The following is a 14,133-nucleotide window of genomic DNA, read 5'->3' on the forward strand; positions in this document are numbered from 1 at the left end:
GTTTAACAAAATAGTTTTATTGAGTAAGTTAATTATTTGTATTATATTCATTACTTTTACGGCATTTTCATTCCCTACTGAGGACGTATGGTTTGTTCTCACCCCAAAATTTTCCACACTTTCAGTGACACAGGTTTGAAGACTCAGTATGAAGCTGCTGACGATTAGTAGATTTACTTATGATTATTGTTGCTTTTATAGAGTTCCCTCGCTTTTGTTGCTTTAGTTTCTATTTTATCCAGGGGATAGATATTGTATTCGAGTTTTATATTGAATTTATTTGTATAGCACTTATTATTATTAGTAATTATGTGATTATTATTATTTGAAGATCTTTGATATGTGATTTTAATTAATAGAAACAAAATTTTTCAGCATTTTCTTAAAAACTAAAACGCAATACTGACGTAAAGACTCAATATTAAATAGATAATAAAGGAAAATAGGTTAGTAACGCCTTACTTTTGGTACGATCATGACGTACTAGAAGTTAGGTCGTTACACTCCTTGCGGTAAGACCACTGCTACCTGCGGCAGCACTGCTGCCATCAGCAGCTCTGCTGTCACCAGCAAGGTCGATGCCAGTGGCACACATCTGGACATGGTACACCTCCATCTGAGTCTCCATACGCTGCATCCACTACAGTGACTCCCCAAATTTCATCCTGAGCTCATTCGTAGACGCCAGGCGGGTGATGATCTCCTGATAATCGTTAAGCTCCTGAACCTGCTGATGAAGGCTGCGCTGGAGCTCCTGCACTTGGAGCCTCAAATCCATGCCTTTCTCGGGCTGGACGGTTTGACTGGTGGCAGAGCCTGATGACGGCCTCAACGTCGAGGTGCGGAGCTGTTGATGAAGAACGACCTCATCCCATATACGCGGTTCTTGTACTGGGCTGAGGCGGTCTCGCACCAAATCGCATCAGGGTCGACCACTGAGGTCGCAGATCCATCAGTGGCTTCCTCCCCACTTTGCTGAGACTGCTGAGTCGCAGCCTCTAGTCTTTGTGTGTAAGACTCCTGTGCAATTAACACAAGTTAATGTGTGATTAGCAAGCTAAGATAGATTTATAGTTAACATCTAATAATTTCATAGCAGAAGATAATTAGATGTGTGTTTACTCAAATAATGGTCCTGAGACTACTGATAAACAAATCTCATTTTGTTCTCCTTTAGCATGTGGGAGTACTTAAAGGTCTCTGCCAATGTGGCCTCGTAGTCCAACGACATCAACTAACAAGTTACATTGAAATACAAAATTATTAGAATGCCTAATAATGATATGCAAAACAGATAACATAACGAAGTTATTAACTATATTGAAGAGACTACATACTAGCCTGGACTTCGTCTTCATGAAGGTTGTCGAGCCACCGGTGTAATTTGATTACCTCTCTGATGCCCTGTTAGCTCGGTTGGTGAGACGCCGATGCCTAAATCCCTCAGTCTCCCAATGAACAAACAGACCCTTCTTTACCTTCGGTCAGAGCCAGCGTGCCCGTGGTCCCGGCCGTGATGAACATCATCCAGAATCTGCTGAAGCCGTCAACCCATCCTATAGTCGAATATCTTTCAGATGGTCAGGTCATGCTTAACATCCCAAATGAAGTGCAGCTGCAATAAGCTTTAAATTAAGTTAAATTAGATAGAGGATATAAACTTGCTAAAAAGAATTAAAACAAAAACAATAAAAGTAATTACCGCCCATTTCTCAAACTAGCGCTGTCTAATCTCGGCAGGGATCTTCGTGTAACTATGTCGGGCTGGTCGTACATCATCTTGATGATGTTCATCATCTCCTGAATACACGCGTTTAGGTTCGGCAAAAACCTAACAACAACCCACAAGTAATAAAACTAGAAAATAATAACTAGCAGCATTCCAAATCAATATAAATCCACTAAACAGAAATTATTTTTTCAAAAATCTCAGCAACAACAGCAATTATAAACAATAAAACTAGAAAACAATAATCAGCAGCATTTCAAATCAACTTAAATCCACTAAACAGGAATTAATTTTTAGGAAATCTCAGCAACAACAAGAATCATTAATCAATAAAACTAGAAAATAATAACTAGCAGCATTCCAAATCAACCTAAATCCACTAAATATGAATCATTTTTTAGGAAATCTCAGCAACAACAAGAATCATGATCAATAAAACTAGAAAACAATAAACAGGAAATACATGAGCATTGAACGTAATACTTACCCGTGCCGCCATTAGGCCAAATGCGCAACTGTACGATGGTAGCTAGTGGAAGGGCATTAGCTGCTGCCTCATTGCCGTGGCTAGACACCGGGGTCGCGGCATCCGTCGCTAGGAGAACATGAATGGATATGTAACCTTGACTGATGGGGGAGAACCTGAATGCTATGCGGAAGCTATGGAAGGCGATGACAATAAGAAATGGTTTGATACAATGCAAGATGAATTGAAATCCTTGTATGATAATCAAACATTTGAGCTTGTGAAGTTGCCAAAAGGAAAGAAAGCTTTGCAAAACAGGTGGGTTTATAGGTTGAAGCATGAAGAAAATTCTCAGTGTCCAAGGTACAAGGCTAGATTGGTGGTGAAGGGCTACAGGCAGAAAAAGGGAGTTGACTATAATGAAATTTTTTCACTGGTTGTGAGAAGATCTTCTATTAGGACTGTTTTGAGTTTGGCTGCAAGTCTTGATTTAGAGATAGAGCAGATGGATGTGAAAACTGCTTTCTTTCATGGTGATCTTAAGGATGAAATTTACATGGAACAACCTGAAGGTTTCATGATAAAAGAAAAAGAGGATCATGTTTGCAAACTGAAGAAGAGCTTGTATGGCTTAAAACAAGCTCCAAGACAATGGTACAAGAAGTTCGAATCTATTATGGCAGAACAAGGCTACAAGAAGACTACTTCTGATCATTGTGTATTTGTTAAACAGTTTGCTAGTAATAATTTTATTATCCTTTTGATATATGTTGATGCATGCTTATTGTTGGTCAGAATGCTTCTAGGATTGATATGTTGAAGAAGCAAATTGCAATGTCATTTGCAATGCAGGATCTTGGGCTGGCAAAAGAGATTCTTGGCATAAGAATCAAGCATGATAGAAAGGAGAAGAAACTTTGGTTGTCACAGGAGAAATACATAGAGACAATGTTGCACAGATTTTAAATGGAGAAAGCAAAGGTCGTCAGTACTCCTCTTGCTACACACTTCAAATTGAGTTACAAGCAAAGTCCATCAAGTGATGAAGAGAAAAAAGACATGGAAAAAGTTCCATATGCATCAGCCGTGGGTAGTTTAATGTATGCTATGGTGTGCACGAGACCAGATATAGCTCATGTTGTTGGTTGTGTTAGCTGTTTTGTTTCAAACCCAGGAAGAGAGCATTGAAATACTGTAAAATGGATAATGAGATATCTTTGTGGTACTTCTAACATGAAGTTGTGTTATGAAAGTGATAAGCCTATTCTAGTTGGTTACACTAACTCAGACATGGTAGGAGATATTGACTCTAGAAGGTCCATTTCAGCCTTCTTGATCAACTTTGCGAGTGGAGCTGTGTCTTGGCAATCTAGATTGCAAAAATGTGTTGCTTTGTCTACTACTAAGGCCGAGTTTATTGCCATTACCGAAGCGTGCAAAGAGATGCTTTGGATGAAAAAATTCTTGAAAGAACTCGGGTTTACTCAAGAGAGGTATGTATTATTTTGTGATAGTCAAAGTGCTATACATCTTAGTAAAAGTTCTACTTTTCATTCTTGATCCAAACATATTGATGTGAGGTATCATTGGATACGTGATGTTTTGGATGCTGAGTTGTTATAACTTGAAAAGGTTCATACTGATGAGAATGGTTCTGATATGAAGACCAAGGCATTACCAAGATGGAAGTTTGAAGTTTGTTGCTTAATCGCCGGATTGGCGGTTACCTCCACATAGTCGTGAGGGGGAGATTTGTTGAGTTTTTTGGGCTCCCTTCCTATGTGGACAAAAAGTCCAAATGCTAGTATCCAATCCCATAAATAGTTGAAGTGGCTGAGGTGAGTTAGGGTTGATAGAGAGAGGTCATTTTGAAAGGAGAACACCAAACACTAGAGAGAAAAGAAGAGAGAAAGTTATTTTCGCACATACACAAACCTGTCTCTGTAAATTGGTTGCTGCAGATTCGTTAACCGTTGGATCGAGCTCAAATTTGGATAGTGCCTTCTACATATCTGGTTCTTTGATTTCACCGTTTGGAGCTTTGATTCGATGTATGTAGCTGGAGATACTGGCCACGAACAGTAGCTCTATTTTTGTGGTATTTTTATCTTCTTGTTCTTATTTTGAAAGCTTGGAAGCTTGGGTTGTTTGGCTTGTTGTATGAACGTTTTGTGCAGTAATTTGTGACTCTCTTGTACTCTATTTTTCATTATAGTGAAGCTATTTCCTGGTCTTGGTGACTCGTGGTTTTTACTTCTCTCATTGAGTAGGTTTTTCACGTTAAAAATCTTGGTGTATTAGCTTGTCTCTAATTTCTGGTTTATGTGATTTTTTTGCTGCTATTGGATATTAGTGTGCTGGTTTTAATACTTGTTCTGAGTGAATATTGTTGTTCCTCTAATTCTTGCTAGTAGGAAATTGTGTGTTTTTATTCCTATCAAAAATAGCATCTTACCTTTGGTTCGTGAAGTTGAATAAGCATTTAACAAACAGAACATCTTTTAGCTATGGGAAAGAAGGATTGAGAAGCAAATCGCATGGAAGCCCTCTCCACCGAAATGGGTGAAAAACCAATGTCGATGGTGCTTCGGAAGGAAACCCTAGGAGAGCGGGGAGTGGTGGAATCAGGAGAAATGAAATGGGAAGATGGATTGTAAGCTTTGTAAAAAATTTGGGCTACTATTCAGTCTTCCAAGCCAAAATTTGGGGTGTCCTCCATGGTATGCGCATAGCTTGGGAATTGGGAGCAAAGAAGTTTATAGTAAAAACTGACTCTCTCTCTCTCTCTCTCTCTCATCTGATGAATTATGGAACCCTATATGAATGCTTCCCAGGTTCCCAACTGAATTTACTGGAGGAAGAATTGGAATTATTACTCCATATAAGTCTCAACTTTCTCTTCTGCGATCTCGTTTTCTTGATACATTTAAAGTATAGGAATTTTACGCAAAATGAGTTGGCAGGGCGTGTTTAGGCATGTATATAGAGAAAAAAACAGGTGTGCAAACTGGCTCGCTAAAAACAGCACTAAAAAAAAGTTTAGGTTTTCATTTTTTAAATCATCCTCGTATAGATTTAAAAGGTATCATTGATAATGATTGTCGAGGAGTCTTCTTACCCCGTATGATTAGTGTTATATAATTCTCTTTAGATGTTTTCACCTTGTTTAAGTACCCAAAAAAAATTTTTTCTTTCCTTCTAGGAAGCATTTCTAACAAACATGTAGATTCAAATATACTTCCATAAATCTTAACCAATATATATACCTCCACAAATTGTCTCATACAAATTCTCTCGTAAACGAGATTAGTTAGAACTAGAAACAACATGCATTATAAAAAGAGTAGTTCTCTCGGTGTTAAAGATTTGGTGGCTAAAAGGCCAAAAGTTGACTAGCTAATGATTTAGTGATATATAGTAATAAAGATTTCAAATGAAGTCCTAAATAAAAATGTTAATGTGTGATTTAGACTTAGCAAAGTACGATAATTTTCTCTCTCTTACTACAATGGCAATATTAAAAAAGCAAAGCCAAAAATCTATTATTTGTTGCAGTTGAGCAACGAAAAAAAAAGTCCTGCAATGGAGCTAAAGGAAGGAATCACCACTTGTAAGGGACCAACGATAACTGTCTTGGTGGAAAGTGATTCAGAGATGATGATGATCGGTGATTTCTAGTAGACACAGCAGGAGCAATGACAACAAAGAGATTCATTATAGTGAAGCTAGATATGTAGGACGCCGTCAAAAAATCAATATGTCGAAAAAGAACATCGGAGAAGTATCGGTTGCAACTGACCAACACTGACTGTGTCGATAGAAAGGAATTTAGAGATGCTGATTGGCGATCCAAGATTGTTGACCGGCGTTAAAAAAGTGGAACACCATTTCCAACATCGCCACGAAGAAGGTGACGGAGCCGCCGCGAAGACATCTCTCCCTCCAAAGAAGCTCTACATAACAAGGTGGATCATGAATTCTCCTTCTCTTTCTCTCTCTAATTCAAAACTATAACCATGCCTTATTAATAGATTTAACCAAGGATGAAACTAGAGAAATATTAAAGGAAACAAAAAATATTTACACAATAAAATAATATTAAAATAAAATTTTAAAAAAATTAAATTAAAATTTATATATAATTTACATATAAAAAATTAAAATTAGAAACGCGATTTCCTCCTTTCCTAATACATGTCCCTTCCCCTGGATTTATCATCTGTAATCTTGGTCAAACTATCATTTTTATAACATCAAACCTACCACATGTCAAATGTCAAATTTGGATTCGTTGACACTACTTGGCCACCTTTCCAAACAGCCACCAGGGATATAGTACCTTATAAAAAAGGGGCTCTTAGTCTTAGCTTCTCACAAATAATACTTTTAAATATTTCACTTATACATTTTCACCTCTTAGAGCCCTCTAATTTAAATGTCGGAATCTCTTTGCATGTACTCCCATTGTCTTTGGCGTTGGACGCTTGTTGAAAGTTCGCCAAGCTCGAAGGATGCAACTCGGAGGTTCCTCCCCCCTTAACCTATTCATTCCTGGTTCGCGAGTAACCAAACAAAGCCCAACTTCCACGTGAATCTTACTTAGCTTCCTCGTACGACATTCTATTTGCCTTTTGTAACTCGAGGACAGATGTATAATAAGAAATATAATATGTTATAAATTAAGTAACGTTTGTGGTTGTGGATGGTTTTCTCTCTCAATCATGGCATTGGAAGCTTGGCAAGTATCAATAGCAAGAGGTTATTGATTCATGCATGGACATAGTTATCAACAACTCCGCAATCTATGGAATTCATGTCGACACACAGTATCGAGAGTTATTCAGGGTCGTCCTTTACACTCTCATCTAAAGACTAAAGTTGAAAGAAAATAGTACCCAATTGAAATCATTGAAGTACTAGCCATGATTTCTTATTTTGGTGACTCTTGCTCGTGGCATGGATTAACTAAAATAAAAACAAAACAAAAAAGGCCACCTTAACATAAAGGAACCTTCAACATGTGTCGTTTTCTGGTCTCAAATCCGGAACCACCTGAGCCCAAAGGGACTTCCACATAGATTGCAAGAAAAGAAGGAAAGCCACTGAGGATGTATCAAACGTCAATTCCAAAATATGATGAGTTGTCATTACAAAAACTGCAAATTTTCATATCGTATTTTGGTCAAGTTGGTCATAATAATAATAATAATAATAATAATAATATTTTATGACAAATTGACAATGTTGCCCCCACAAACCATGAGCCACCCTTGGCCGCAAGGAATTGAACGATGGGGTTACTCTCACACAGCTCCATAAATATATAAAACTGTCACGTGATTTGTCCACGTTCACCCAACATGCTACCCCATGGAATAATCACACGTCGTCCTCGTCAAACACCAAGTCACAATTTTGAAACGATTTCATTATTGCCACTCATTCACTTGATCCAATGCGTTTATTCGTTCCTAGCTACCACTACACAGAATTCCATTCAATTACAAAGGCGAGGCGATTTCTTACCACTTTTTTTTACACACATTTTTTATACGCTTTTTTTATGGTATTAACCCATTCTTATAACTGATTAATAGTTTGGACAGTAGCTATTTTTGAGTAAAAATCCAATTTGACTTCTCTCTATATTTTTTTTTAGGATTAATTGATTCTTGTTAAAGAAAAGAGACAATTCAGACCCTAATAATATTATTTGGTAGAATACAGATTTTTTGTTAAAAATTATTAAATAATAATAGAAATTAATTTTATAGATATTTTATTTATAATTTGTAGGATTTAAATTTCTCACAGATTATTAATAAATTTATTTTTAAAAAATTCCTTTACTAATAGTATTTAAGTGCAGAAACTAGAAAGATTATGACCGAAAGCAGTGATGGAGATAGACCAAAAAAATTTTAGTAATAGAAAAAAAATATATATTAAAATAAATTTTATTGGACATTAATATATTTATAATTTGAATATAATTTAAAACTAGGATTATGTATAAGTATAAAAAAAATAATAATTTTACATATATTTACAATAATTATCTATAAGAGTTTAAACAAAGAATATTAATTAGAATTTAATTAAAGAGTCAAATTCTAAATCATAAGTCCTCAATCTATTTAACAGATAGATAATACTTATCTTACCCAATTTTTTTAAAAATATTAATAATTTTATTTATATTTAGAAAATTAAGCTTCGATTTAATAATTAACTAATTAGTTAGTTTTAGAAATAACATTATTACTACTTATTATTTTTATTTTTATTTTTGATACTAAATCAAATTTATCAAGATATATGTTTAATTTTTGTATATTAAACTTAATAATCCTTTTTACATAATTCTCAAAAAAGTCATTTATAATTTATTGTTAGGGAAAAATAATATAACAATAAAGACAAATATTTTATTTATATATAATTAGTAATAATTTTTTAAAAGTTTAGTGGAAAAGTGCCTCTTCTCTTCTTAGACCGGATCCATTCCTGACCAGGTGATGTCACAAGAAGAAAAAATAATTATTATACAAAGATCTTTTAAAAAAAAACATAACATCAAATAAGAAATGAGAAAAGAGAATGATAGTATTAGTAGTGATGGTATTGATGTTGATAATGGTAGAAAAAATAATGATAATGATAATATATGAAATAGTAGAGGTAGAAATTATAATGATGATCATAATGATGAGAAATGTGGTGATAGTAGTTGGTTTTATTGTTGAAAAGAACTCTATAGAATTTAAAACTTTCATAAATTACAAATAAAATTCTCACAAAATAATTTTTATCATTATTTTAATTTTTTAACAAAAAAATTATATTATCCTAAAATAATATTATTAGAGATCGTATCTATTTTTTATACCAAAATCGTCTTATCCTTTAAAAAAATAGATAGAGACTGAATTGTGTCCTTAATCTCAATTTTTTTAAAATATTATAAATCGATAACTATAGAATCATCAACTTATTATTACAAATATTTATTCCAAAATTGATAACCTGACAATTCAGATAATGGTAATTAATTATCATTTTAAAAGAAATATATCAACTTTGTAAGAGGTATGTTTTTTATTTATTTTATTTAACTTTATCTTTGAAAGATATATTAAACTATTGATATTTATTTGAACATTAAAAATACTCGTATTAACACAAATAGGTATAAATTAAGAGATATATTTTTCCTTCTCTCACTTTTTATTAATCATTCTTAATAACAAAAATAGTGTAAAAAAATTACACAAAAATTGGTTCATATATCACAAGGTCGTTGCAAACCCACCTTACGTAATGGAATTACACACAATTACAAATACATCCCACGAGCTAGAGAAAGAGTGGCATGTATAGTATATAAAAAAGCAACAAGAACATGAAAAAGAAAAGAGAGAGATAGTGCTTGAGGGAACCATGCGTTCCCAACTTTTTTTTTTAATTTTATTTTCCCATTGGTATTGCTGCTACTTGCAGCCAATAATCCACATTCTTCTCACGCACGAAAATCCAACACACGACAAACAAATTTTGAATAATGTTTGTTTGTGTACTAATCTAATTAAGATCCTGGGCTCATGGGTTGAAAGTAAATGCGGTCCTTTTCTCGAGATTATGGATCACTTAATTTATGTAATAACTAATAAGGATATAAGCAAAGTTAATTTAAGTGTACACAATTGAGGGAGGACATTTGTTTAGGGCCCTATGAAGCTTTCTGTTCTCAAAATATTTTGCATAGGGATTGAAGTGGTCAAACCTATAATGTATCTCTCTCTCCACTCTTTTAGGCCGTTTCTTTTTCTATGGGATTCCCATCCTTTTCAACTCTTTATTTCCAAACAAAACAATACTTAATTGAAACTTGAAAGAGAAAGCTCGCATGATTACGGTCAGTAAAGTAAAGCAATCACATTTCAGCATTTCGCAGCACTTTCTTCCCCTTATTTTATATGTGCTGGTGCTGCAATACATGTCCTCTTATATACTTCATGCTCTGCATAGTTCCGGAATCTCGCTATATATTATTCAATCCCTTAAGGCCTTAGTGTGAAACTTCACTGTATTCCACTTAATGGCTTTACTCAAATTATAAAAAACTATTGTATTATATGTTGTAATTAGTTAAAACGTTGCATATCAAACAAGAACAAAGAACCCAACTAGAGAACTAGGATTAACTGTGACATGGTCTGTTTGAGGTTCAATTAACCATCATTAATTAAGATTTATTTCTTTCAATTAAACAGTTACTGTTAATTGGTACGGAGGTGGTAGAGTTATTCAAAGAGGAAGGGCCACTGCCCACTCCTCTGCCCTGATTGCCATATAATGCTACTTTTTTTGGTAAAGGGGAGAAAAAAGATACGATCACAAGTGAATTACATTATTAATACAAAGTGGCCGAATTTTCTGCTGACCATAGTGTAGTGGACCATCCACCAAGTGTAAAAAAAGTATACATAATCTCTCAGATGCAGTGACATTTTTGTTCTGTTTACCCACTTTCAACCCTAACATAACCCAAACTATCCCAGCTAACTTGTAAGGAATCATAACGAATTTCACATGAACAAGACCCAGCTAACGTGTTACAGTAATTAAATTTTTCTATGGAAACGGAACCAGAAAAGAGAAATTAAAGAGAAAAACTGAAGATGAATTTTAATTTTGCATGTTTCACTATTCACTAACAAAATTTCCTGTGATTTACAATTCTTTTTTTCATTGTTTCTTGTCCATCAAAAGGGCATGATATGGGTAGTTTTGGTGTCATAACAAGAAAGACACGATTTGGAATTTACTCTAAAAATCTTAAGCAAATCTGCGGACATTTGGCGCACAGGAGGCGAACAATTGCTCTGCATCAGTAACAGAATCTTCGTTAAGCCGTTAGCCTTCGTAACCGCTTCTTGCGCCTTCTGGTCACGAAACAGATAGCACACGCTCCACAGAGTCGTCACGGCGTGTTCCGTCGCCGCGCTCGAAACCTTCAGAACCTTGCTCAGTATCGCCGCCACGCACGTGCTGTCCTCGCATATCTCCGTTCTCCCTTCCTTCGTTGACGACACCGTTTCCAGAAGCTTCAGCACCTTCTCCGCCACCGAGGCGCTCACGCTCGATTCCGTTAGAAGCTTCGAGAACGCTTTCACTGCTCCAAGATGCACCAGCATCAACTTATTTCTTTTTGCCGTGGAGATTGCCACAAGGCACGACAAGGCGTTCTCGATCACCGCTGGATCTTTGTCCGGCGCGGTTAGCCTGAGCACTTGGGAAATTAGGCCTTTCTTTTCCCCTATCAAGAGCTTCGATTCCGTATCCATGGCGAGTGATTGCAAAACCGTAGCCGAGGAGATCTTCGAATCGGTGCTTCCTCGTTGCAGAACGAGGAGCAGAGAATCCAAGCAGCTGCTGCTATTGCTGCTCTGGTTCTTGAGCATCAAGGTTTTCAAGGCCTCGCGGTCTTGGATTTTATCCAGAATCAGATTCAACGCCATAACAACCTGCTCAAGGAACTGAAAATCGTCGTCAACATTGAGGAGGAAACCGACCAGCGCAGGCAGGAACGCTTCTATTCTCGCAAGATACTTGCGGTTTTCCTCAGAATCTCGCGCGAAACTGAGGATTTTGGCGAGCGATTCGAGGCGGTCGAGGGGGCGGGACTGCAAGTGGGCGAAGGCGGCTAGGACCTGATCTTTGGAAAGGAGAGAGTCGGCAGGGTCGGGTGAGTCAGGAGAGTTGCGGAGGGATTCGGACCAGATCTGGATGAGCCTCTGCAGGGTGCGGTTGGGAACGAATTCCTTGGTATGTAGGACCTGCATGGTGGCGGGGCAGGTGTTGTTGCCGTTGTCGAGCCAGCGCTGGATGCTGGAGCGGTCGTAGGTAACGCCGGTGCAGAGGCTGACGGGGGACTTCATGACGTCCAGTGATATAGGGCACCGGAAGAAGCTCGGAACCGTTATGTATAAATCGTCTCTCACCATGGTTCACCGCCACACTCTTGAGTTGAGCGAGAGAAAGAAATAACGTAGGCTGTGAAGTGTGGTGAACGGAAAACAGAGAGAGAGAGAGAGAGAGAGAGAGAGAGAGTGGTAAGAGGTGGTGCTGACAAGAGAAAGGGGTGTTTAAAGATGTGAGAGAGCGAGTGCGAGTCAAAGGTACGGTGACGTCAGATGATCACTTTTTAGCTTTGAATTTTTTTGTTTCTTTGTTTAGCTTTTTTTATGAGGTGAATAATATTCGTTGCTTGCTCGGGCATATGGTATGGTATTGTATTTTATAAGTAAGTAATCTTTTGTTTCCTAAAAAATAAAAATATTTGGTTTGGTCTTTGGTCAAAGAGCGAGTGGGGACGAGGCGGGGGAGGAGATGAGGACCGTTGGATGGTTGGGTTAGTGGGATGAATGGGTGAGATGAGACACGTGCGGGGGAGCGGTGTTTGGGTGGTATGATGAGGGAAAGAACGTGGGGTGGGGATGGAGGGGACCACCACAGCAAGCAGCTATAATTTGTGATTAAGTTGATTTGATTAATTTGGTTGTTTTCGGTTGGGAGGAGTGTGAGTGCGAATGTGGGCCCAGTAAAGGGTTCGATCGGTCGGGATGATTACATCATCCGGAAGATTGGGGAGTCCAAGCGTGGACAGAGACAACCTCCAACCTGCAACTGATTACACCCCTCACCGGATTGAATTGGATACGATATTTATAATTTATGCATGCTATTTAACAGTGACAACTTCAGAGTTAAAAATGGTTGAGATTTCTTGCTTTTACTTATTTCATATCAATATCAATATTGTATTATGGGATCTCTCTTACTCAAAGACGCTGAAATAATGTTCTACGAGACTTGTATTCCGAAGAATAAACTTGTATTTCAAACTTCCATTATTAAAAGGTCTCTCCACTCTCCAGTCTTGATATGGTACTAAGCCTGCATTAAATTAAAGTTAGTACGAATTAAAAGGAAAAATGATGACTCATTATATCATATAGCGTCATAATGGCACCGAAAGCATAATATAGGGTAGGAGCACATTTTTTTGCCCCCTTCTAATTGCCATAATGCACTAGCTGCAGAACTATTTATTTCTTTTGAACAAGTACTGTGTACTGTGTAGTTGTAGTATCCCGTCCCAAAAAAAGAAACAAGTAATGTGGTATATTATATATTAATATTCTTCCCTTTAGATATGATTAAAAACTTATCTCGGCAAAACTGCGCAACCCTGCTTTCGCGCAAGAAACTGTGGAGAAAGGTGCATGTGAATTTGTCTACATATTCCCATTGATGATGACCAACCACAATAAAAGAGTAAACCTGATACAACCTAATTAACACAGAATTAGAATAATTAAATTTGCAAAAATTATGATTGTGGGTACAAAATGGAAATGAAGTAGTAGCTAGCTAGAGGTTTATGGTAGCATAGCATGTGCACTGTTATGAAACGTCAAACATAGTGTATGCATAGGAACAGTATAGTAAAGGCACCATTACGTAGGGTTGATTGCATGAAAACGACGAGTGTGTATGTGGGGCGCGTGCCTTCAATTTCATAAAAATACTTCAACGACAAGGACAGGGACCGTGACTGGTATGTGGTGATATTTGACCAAATAAACCTAACGCTTACATTTACATTTCAAGCTTAATGTAACACAAAATCCAGTTTTGTTTGGTATCCACAAACACTAAGCCCAAAAATAATAAGTCCAACTTATGCACCATACGGCAATGCAACTGCCTTAGTCAAATATAGCAACTTAGCTTTCACCTTCCTACTCATCAACCACTTCCATTCCCAAATCCCAACCATATATATTATGCATGCACACAGCATATAATCCAATCAAATAAAATCGGCACCTTATTAGACACAGCCTGTTAAACATGTGCTAGTTCTGAATTG

The 14,133-nt window shown here is 36.7% G+C and overlaps 1 protein-coding gene across 1 annotated transcript; it reads right to left on the reverse strand.

Annotated features, from left to right (window-relative positions):
• Window positions 1-10,584: 10,584 nt before the first annotated feature.
• Window positions 10,585-12,450, reverse strand: LOC107480274 (U-box domain-containing protein 28). The gene has a single exon (XM_016100414.3). It carries the CDS (start codon window positions 12,200-12,202, stop codon window positions 10,961-10,963), a length of 1,242 nt encoding a protein of 413 aa, XP_015955900.1. The 5' UTR covers window positions 12,203-12,450; the 3' UTR covers window positions 10,585-10,960.
• Between the last annotated feature and the right edge of the window lie 1,683 nt (window positions 12,451-14,133).

This window comes from Arachis duranensis, chromosome 3, assembly GCF_000817695.3.
Source record: "Arachis duranensis cultivar V14167 chromosome 3, aradu.V14167.gnm2.J7QH, whole genome shotgun sequence".
Taxonomy (NCBI): domain Eukaryota; kingdom Viridiplantae; phylum Streptophyta; class Magnoliopsida; order Fabales; family Fabaceae; genus Arachis; species Arachis duranensis.

What these genes read in the sequence shown, in the direction of transcription:
- LOC107480274 (XM_016100414.3), bottom strand. Translation starts at nt 12,202, where the DNA reads ATGGTGAGAGACGATTTATACATAACGGTTCCGAGCTTCTTCCGGTGC.